Here is a 9,225-nt window from a genome sequence, read left to right on the forward strand (position 1 = left end):
TCCTGTATATAACCCCTTCAAATGGCTTCTATACTCTCCTGTATATATACTGGTAAATGCGGTCAATGAGTGCTCCAAATGATATATCCTGTTCATTCTTTGTTTCGGTCACGAAGATACCAAATTTATCTAGGTTTTTGTTATGTTTTAGTAGATTAAAAATGTAAATCTTTTGTAAAAAATATTCTTCATTTTGCCATATTCTGAGACCAATAACTTTTTTATATTTCAGTTTATAAATCTGTGTGAGGCTATATTCACACTGCCGTTGCCCGGCCGTACCGTACCGTAGCGGGCAACGGCAGTGCACAGGGAGGGGAGGAGGAGGTGAGCGCAGCTCACCCCCGCCCCTCTCCATAGGAAGTTATGGAGCACGGCGCGTACTACGGGTAAAGATATGACAGGTCCTATTTTTTTACCGGGTACGGAGCGGTACGGTGCCACACGTGTGCTGCACCGTACCGCTCCCGTAGGGCACCGTGCGCCCATTGCCGTCTATGTGGGACGTATATCGGCCGCATATACGTCGGCCGTATATACGACCTCCATACGGCAGTGTGAATTTAGCCTTAGGAACATTTTTTTGTGGGATGAGATGAAGTTTTTATTGCTACTATTTTGGGAAATTAACGACCTTTTGATTGCTCTTTTTTTTAAAAAATGTATGTGTCGCAAATTGGCAAAAAAGTGGCCTTTGGAAATTGGGCGATATTTATTGGGATTTAGTATATTGAGATTTTGCACTTATTCTGTTACAGAGTACCACAGGCACATCGGAACAGATATTCAGAAATAACAATTCCTGGGGAAAAGACCCAAGGCTGTCATGGCAACTGATCGTTGTGCCCCAGTGATGTAATGGGGAGTGACGATTACAACCAAGATGTCCAAGGCGCTAGAGCATATAGAATCTGATGTTGCTTTGTTTAGGACAGAAATAAATTTAGGGAACAGCTGACAGAAGAAGAGAATAGGATGGGTTCAGTAGAGGAAAAGAATCAAAATATGAAATTGAAGAACAAAATGGGGCTCATTTACTAAGGGTCCGAACGCCGCACTTTAGTCGGGTTTCCTGAATATTTCCGTTTTGCGCCGAATTGCCCCGGGATTTTTGCGCACACAATCGGATTGTGGCGCATCGGTGCCGGCTTTCACGCGACAGAAATCAGGGGACATAGCCGTCGGACAACCCGACGGATTCGGAAAAAACGCGGAATTTAAAAAAAGATTTGTGTCGCAAGATCATGCACTTACATGCACCAGGAAGAAAAAGGTTAATTCCGGGGGACCCGGGCGCACCAGTATTGTGTGTTAAGAGAGCATATAGAATTCCACCACTGAGGAACCCACCTGGAACACGCCCAAGGACAACCATAGCAAAACTACATTGTTTCAAGGGTAAAGACAATGGGGCAGATTTACTTACCTGGTCCAGTCGCAATCCCTCGGCGCATTGTCCAATGCTGATTCGGGTCTGCCGGGATTCACTAAGGTCCGTGTGCCCGATATCCACCAGGTGTCGCTGCTGCACCGAGGTCCGCGGGAGTTCACCTTCTTCGGTGCTTGTAAGTGCTTGATCTTGCAACACAAATTCTTTTTTAAATTCTGTGGTTTTTCCAAATCCGTCGAGTTGTCCGACGGCCAGGCCCCCGATTTCTGTCACGTGAAAGCTAGGGCAGATGCGCCAAAATCCGTTCGCGTGCGCCAAAATCCTGGGGCAATTCGGTGCAAATCGGAAATCGCCGGGAAGCCCGACGAAAATGCCCGATTCGGAAACTTAGTAAATGAGCACCAATATTTTGAGGGCTTTGAGAACCAGAGATCAAATTGCAGTAGAAGGTTCTAGAATCATTTTTGTATCTGACTACTTATCGGAAACCTAAAAGAGCAGAGAAACATTTTTTGAGCTAAAAAAATTACTTAGGCAAGCTCAGTTGTCTTTCTCAAAATTGAGGGTTGTTCATAATGAGCGGATGGGTTTTTTTTCCTCTCCAAAAGATGGATTGGACCGGTTGAAAACAATTTAGCTAGTATGTGCAGGCAGCAGTTAGACGCTAATAGTTGACAGGATGATAAGTTGCTCGAGACAGTGATAACAATGGTGAGGGTATCACCAGACTTTCAAAGTGTTGGGGGAGGGTTTGTGAAGATTTTCTTCTTCTTTTTATTTTTTACTTGATGCAAGATGAGAGGATACATACGAAAAGATTAACAAATATTAGATAAAATGGACAAATTAGAGACCAAATATAGGAACACATGGGCAGTTGAGGATAGAGAAATGAGAAGGAAGGAATATTTGCAGAGGAAAAGTACTTAACAAGAGCTATTTTAAAGAGCAAAATATTCTAAACATGGAGGGACACCTGGTAAAATATAAGCTTATATGGTGAAACAAAATAACAGATAGAGTGGAGATTAATTATGAGAATGGTATACTACAAAGGGAACCAGATGAGATTTTAGGGTGTTTGTTAGGTATTTCTCAGATCTTTATACCACTAGGGTCGATTACAATGAGGGAAGCTTGAGATTACGCAGCGCTGCACAATGCATGTCAAATTGGTCTCTTTCCCCATGGGGCTCACAATCTAAATAACCTACTAGTATGTTTTGGAGGACCCGGAGGAATGGGGGGTCCCATGGGGTCCCACATACCTCGGTTGAAACCCTCATCGCTCTGAGAGAGTAATGGTTGCACATGGCCGTTCTGCTTCACACATCTCAATGGAGCCAATGGAAATTGCGGAGCGCCGCACTCACCGATCTCCGCCTGCTCCATAGAGACGGATAGAGCAAAACAGTAATGTGCGGCCCTCTGCTCCATTACTCGCTCAGAGCGACGACGGTTTCAACTGAGGTACGTGGGACCCCATCGGACCCCTAATGTTCGTAATCAGTGGAGGTCTCATTAATGAGACCCCCACCGATGAGCAAGTTAGGACCTATCCCGTGGGATGTGATAGCACATTGCAATGAAAGGTTTAAAATGAGACAGTCTCGGGTCTTTGGAAGACCTGAGGCTGTCATGGCAAAGGATCGCCGCTCCTCAATGACATCACGGGGAGCGATGATCCGCGCATCTTTTTGAAGCCGCCGGCAGCTTTGCCGGAGGCGAACACCAGCAAAGACTTACCGGCTATTGAGAGGGCTCAGCCCGTGAGCCCTCTCCATGCATCAGGACCCGACGGGCACCACGAATACACGGCGGGCGGCCGGGAACCGGTTAACATAGAAGTGATGATGTTAGGTTATTTACCAAGTAGGTTAGAAACTAATAAATAAGTCATGCTGTTTACCTTGTTATTTACTGCAAGATTAATTATAGCTTATAGGAATTATTATAGGAAATGGGATAAGACGTAAAAACCACGTTTATTGGAGTGGAAAAACTTGGTCTCTTTATTAGGCATATTAGAAAATCGTTAGGAAATGCTGATTAAAGGGGTTGTACCACTAAGGAAAGTTATGCCCTATGCACGGGATAGATCAGTGGGGGTCTCATTGCTGAGAAAACGAGGGGTCTGCCGGAGAATAATGGAGATTAATGGAGCAGGACGGTCATGTGCGGCCGACTGCACCATTAGTCCGACTGACCCCTGGTTTTCGCGATCTGCAGGGGTCGCAGCACTGAGACCACACTGATCAGCAAGTTAGGCTCAATCTCCTGGATAGGGCCTAACTTTCCTTTGTGGGAAAACCCCTTTAATCCCTAAAGATCATAGTCTTTGGTCAGAATAGTCCCCCCAAAAAAACATGTGGTTTTTGAACATGAAACCTTTGATGTATTTTTTTTTCTCTCAGTTTTTTTCTGCTTCCTCGGATTTGGGTGGGGGATGGGTATAACAAAAAACAAAAAAACCTAGTTGTGACTAGTCATGGTATCAAAGCAATGAATCCAGAACCAAGTCCCATATTAGACAATCCCTGAATATGGTCCCATGTATATGTGTGACCCGGCTGCATCCGTATAGTACGTGTCACTATAACTGGCTGCTGCGGTGACCATGTGTGATGCCATTTCTCAGAGATTTGTCTGATCGCAGTCACATTGTCACATGTCATTTCTCTGTCACTAGAGACGCAGCAGCCGCTGTTATTGGTTTCTCTTATTCTGTGTAATTGTTGGACGCAGTAATTTCCTTTTTCTGTATTAATATGAAAGTTGAAGATTTGATTTCTATCTCACTGCTGCTTATTTTGGTCTATGGGGTAAGTCAGACGCCTTTCAGAGACAGAATAGACGTCTATCATTATTCCTGATGTTGTTATCAGGATGAAAGTGTAAAATATTACAAGTTTCCTCCAGAATCGGATGCAGGAGATGAATTGTATGGAAAGAAGACAGAACATGGAGTCAGTTATATCTGCTTTATTATGTTAGGGGATCATTAATCCTTTAGGGGATCATTAATCATTCTGGAGTTATTTCCCCATCCCCAGAGTCGCCAATTTTCCAACTTTATCCCAATAAGCGCTATCCGCTCTCTTCTCCTCGTCATATTCTTCTTCATCCTCGTCTTCTTCCTCTCTTTTCCTGTGTAACAAGATGACATAAAGTTAATGATACATTATAGTAATTGTGTCTCTGTAATGCAGGGAGCAGATACAGGAACACAGAAGACAATGAGCCCTGACACTGACCCCACCAAAGGCCCTACCTGTTTCCTCATTTACACTAGGTGGTACAGGACAACTAGAAGACAGCCCCTCCCTACATCACAGTGCAAAACACAAAAATAAGGATGGAACAATAGAAACAGAGGAGTCGACAAAGCCGGGTCACAACAGATAGAGCAGCGCAGTACAAACTTCATAGAAACTGCCCCATTGTGTAGGATTCTGGTGGAATATATGTATAACATAGACTACAGGTCATAGCTTCTACCACTACAGACCCCTAAACCCCCCAGCAGCCTCCTCTTCTTACCCCTGTGGTCTATGTCTATCTATCTGTATGTGTGTCCGTCTATCTCCTGGAAAGTCTGAGGCAGCACAGTGTTATATATCCTAATAATGGACGGGGCACAGGTTCTGCCTCAAAAACCTCCATTGGTATCAATGTGGAAATAGCCGGCAGCTCCAAATTCAGTCAAAGTCCAAGGTGAAAGTTTATTTCTAAGATGTTTCGGTGACCTTCACCTTTCTCAAGCAAAGTACAAATGTTTCCTTACAAATATATATACAAAGTGCATCATGGGTAATATCAAAACTCATTGGTCCATATTGAATAGATACTTCACTGACAAAGCAGAATTTAATAATCCCCCCTAATCTCCTATAGAAGAACCAGAAATATTAAGGATGGACTGGACCAGGCAGATTTGGGCCCTTTAAGGCAGAACATACAGAACGGACTTTGGGGTAAGAAACGTCAGGGAAGTTTTCCGGGCCGAATGTGCAGCATAAGATGTGGAGTATAAGATGAGACACTGTTACGCTGCAGCAGCCTCCCTACAACATGGACGCAGTCTGGACGCCTCCTCCCTACAACATGGACGCAGCCTGGACGCCTCCTCCCTACAACATGGACGCAGCCTGGACGCCTCCTCCCTACAACATGGACGCAGCCTGGACGCCTCCTCCCTACAACATGGACGCAGCCTGGACGCCTCCTTCCTACAACATGGACGCAGCCTGGACGCCTCCTTCCTACAACATGGACGCAGCCTGGACGCCTCCTCCCTACAACATGTACAAGCGGCGTCCATAGGACTTGTCTATTACCAGGTATTTGCTATAAGACGTCTATTTAGAAATATGGAGACAGTAAATTCAGTAATTTTTGGGGTCCCTTTATATCTCCACCCATAGGGGTGAGTTCTTGTGGAGACATGAAGGGTAAAAGTTGGTGATGGATTGATGTACATTTGTACTTGGCTTGAGAAAGGTGAAGGTCACTGAAGCGTCGCCTCTTGGAAATAAACTTTCCCCCTGGGTATGATAGAATTTGGGGCGCTGATGGCTTATTCCATTTCGATATCATCTTTCTGAGTGAGTTTACACATACACATACATACATATACACATATACACAAACATACAAATACATACATACATATACAGACATATACATACATATACAGACATACACACACATACATATACACACATATACACAAACATACAAATACATACATACATATACACATATACACAAACATACAAATACATACATACATATACACACATATACATACATACATATACACACATACACATACATACATATACACATATACACAAACATACAAATACATACATACATATACAGACATATACATACATACATATACAGACATACACATACATACATATACACATATACACAAACATACAAATACATACATACATATACACACATATACATACATACATATACAGAAATACACATACATACATATACACATATACACAAACATACAAATACATACATACATATACACATATACACAAACATACAAATACATACATACATATACACACATATACATACATACATATACAGACATACACATACATACATATACACATATACACAAACATACAAATACATACATACATATACAGACATAAACATATATACATATACACACATATACAGACATACACACACATACATATACACACATATACAGACATGCATACATATACAGACATACACACACATATACAGACATACACACACATACATATACAGACATATACATACATACATATACACACATATACAGACATACACACACATACATATACACACATACACTCAGCTTTATATATTAGATTATCCTAACAATGGGAACATCCATTTCATGACTTGTGTCATTATATACTATGAGCACTTACTCTTCTTCTTCACCGATGGAAAGGGAGACCAATCCAAGGAAAAGTACAAGGAAAAGGGATTTCTTCAGGAAAGTCATGTCTGATCTGTCAGAAATATTAATGCAGAAATGTATTATTATTCATAATTAGGAAATCTACCACCGGGTTTTCATAATTATGCAAATGACTTTAAAGGTGTTTAAGGGACCTGGAGGCCTTTTTTCCTTAAAAACAAGGGCAAAAGAAGCTTAAAGAAGAGCAGATCCTGCCAGAGGGGACGCGCACCAGTATGTCAGTGTGCTGGGTCTACAATCCTTCATCTTAGATTTCATTTAGAGTCCTTACCCTCTGCCTGTCCTGGAATATCCCTGTAATTGATTATTTAGTGATCTATATGTATAATAACATCTGTATAATATCTGCCCCCTCATAGAACTACCCATGGGATGTACAGATCTGGTGATGGATATAAAGGGCTCAGTCCTTTCCCTTCATGTCTCTTGTGTTAGTAGAATATCCGCTGCTATTGTAGGGTATAAGGGCGTCTAGTAGTTGTCCTGATGTAATGATATCTGTCTCCACAAGAGATTTTATACACAACATTTACTTTCTTCCTTCCTTTCCTTTATCTTTACTTATAAATAGACAGAAAGAAACTGAGCAAAAGGAAATTATTAGAGATGAGCGAGCACTAAAATGCTCGGGTGCTCGTTATTCGAGACGAACTTTTCCAGATGCTCGAGTGCTCGTCTCGAATAACGAGCCCCATTGAAGTCAATGGGAGACCCGAGCATTTTTCAAAGGGACCATGGTTCGGGAATAAAATGTGTTATTTAATTGAAATAGAATGTCTTCTGATAAGTTAGCAGATGTATGGAAACATCTACAATCTATTCTTCACTGTTCCGCGCGTATATTATCTCCCGACAAGTTAACAGATGTGAAGAACAGTGAAGAATAGAATAAAAACAGTGAACACAGGATCATTTAAGTGAAAAACGCAGTGAAAAACACAGTGAAGAATAGATTGCAGATGTTCGGCACATCTGCTTACTTGTCGGGGTGATACGCTGTCCCGGGATCCGCTCCTCTTCTTCCACTGAAGTCTCCCTGTGCTGCCCGATGTCTCCCCCGTGCTGCCCGATGTCTCCCCGTGCTGCCCGATGTCTCCCCCGTGCTGCCCGATGTCTCCCCGTGCTGCCCGATGTCTCCCCCGTGCTGCCCGATGTCTCCCCGTGCTGCCCGATGTCTCCCCCGTGCTGCCCGATGTCTCCCCCGTGCTGCCCGATGTCACCCCCGTGCTGCCCGATGTCTCCCCGATGTCTCCCCGCTGCCCGATGTCTCCCCGTGCTGCTTGATGTCTCCCCCGTGCTGCTTGATGTCTCCCTGCTGCTTGATGTCTCCCCCGTGCTGCTTGATGTCTCCCTGCTGCTTGATGTATCCCTGCTGCTTGATGTCTCCCTGCTGCCGCTCCGCGCGTATCTTCCGACAAGTAAGCAGATGTGCCGAACATCTGTAATCTATTCTTCACTGTGTTCTTCACTGTCTTTTTCACTTAAATGATCCTGTGTTCACTGTTTTTATTCTATTCTTCATTGTTCTTCACTGTGTTTTTTTAATTAAATGCTCGATCTCGAGCAGGGGAAATACTCGTCCGAGCAACGAGCCGTTTCGAGTACCTTAATACTCGAACGAGCATCAAGCTCGGACGAGTATACTCGCTCATCTCTAGAAATTATATAATTATCTTAAATAAAGCAAAATCTGGAGAAGAGCTGAAACAATGTTTCTCTTTGGGTTCAGGGTTCGAGACACCCCTGGCCAATCACAGCCATGACTAGTTGCTAGGGGCATCAATATGTCATATTGGCTTTTCTGCCGCCAATCCTCCTATATGTCTGAGTTGTGCGGTCAGAACCCAAATAGAAACATGAGGTCCACTCATCATTACCTGTGACCATAAGGACATAAACCTAATGGAAGTGACATCAACTAACGAGCAAAATACATAAAAGTATCAGAATAATAAGTAACAATTCCCACCTTGTGATAGAGAATGTGGAGACTCCAGGAGGACAGGACACCTCAGTATAGATCACTTCTAGGGATGAGGGTTTATATAGGAGACACTTAGGGGCTGGGACCATAAGTCATCACCGATGAGTCCACCCGATCCCGGATCTTGGTGTTTATTGTTCTCATGCGCTTAGATGTATTGTGCGTCTCATGACTTATAGTTCCATAATATTTTCCCAGACTGAGAACATACAAATATTATGTTATACTGACACCTGACAGATCTTATGACATTTGTCAGGACACAGTTTGTCTCCTCAGTTACAGAAAACATGTTTATATCACATAGATCAGGAGACTGGGGCAGAAGCAGAAAGATCTATA

General features: G+C 43.0%; 1 protein-coding gene across 3 annotated transcripts in view; it reads right to left on the reverse strand.

The window, feature by feature from the left end:
• LOC140116817 (dermaseptin-A4-like) overlaps window positions 1-8,987 on the reverse strand; it is a 48,703-nt gene extending 39,716 nt beyond the window's left edge. The window contains exons 1-4 of one of the 3 annotated variants that reach the window (XM_072133250.1): window positions 8,869-8,987; window positions 6,847-6,930; window positions 4,421-4,537; window positions 2,708-2,718 (exon numbers count right to left, since the gene is read on the reverse strand). In XM_072133250.1, coding sequence (XP_071989351.1) covers window positions 4,426-4,537; window positions 6,847-6,930; window positions 8,869-8,972 — 300 coding nt within the window. In that variant the 5' untranslated portion in view covers window positions 8,973-8,987 and the 3' untranslated portion in view covers window positions 2,708-2,718; window positions 4,421-4,425. Of the gene's footprint in view, window positions 1-2,707; window positions 2,719-4,357; window positions 4,538-6,846; window positions 6,931-8,868 lie in introns of those variants that run through there. The other 2 variants (XM_072133248.1, XM_072133249.1) reach the window with 2 other exon arrangements.
• Between the last annotated feature and the right edge of the window lie 238 nt (window positions 8,988-9,225).

Source organism: Engystomops pustulosus, chromosome 2, assembly GCF_040894005.1.
Source record: "Engystomops pustulosus chromosome 2, aEngPut4.maternal, whole genome shotgun sequence".
Taxonomy (NCBI): domain Eukaryota; kingdom Metazoa; phylum Chordata; class Amphibia; order Anura; family Leptodactylidae; genus Engystomops; species Engystomops pustulosus.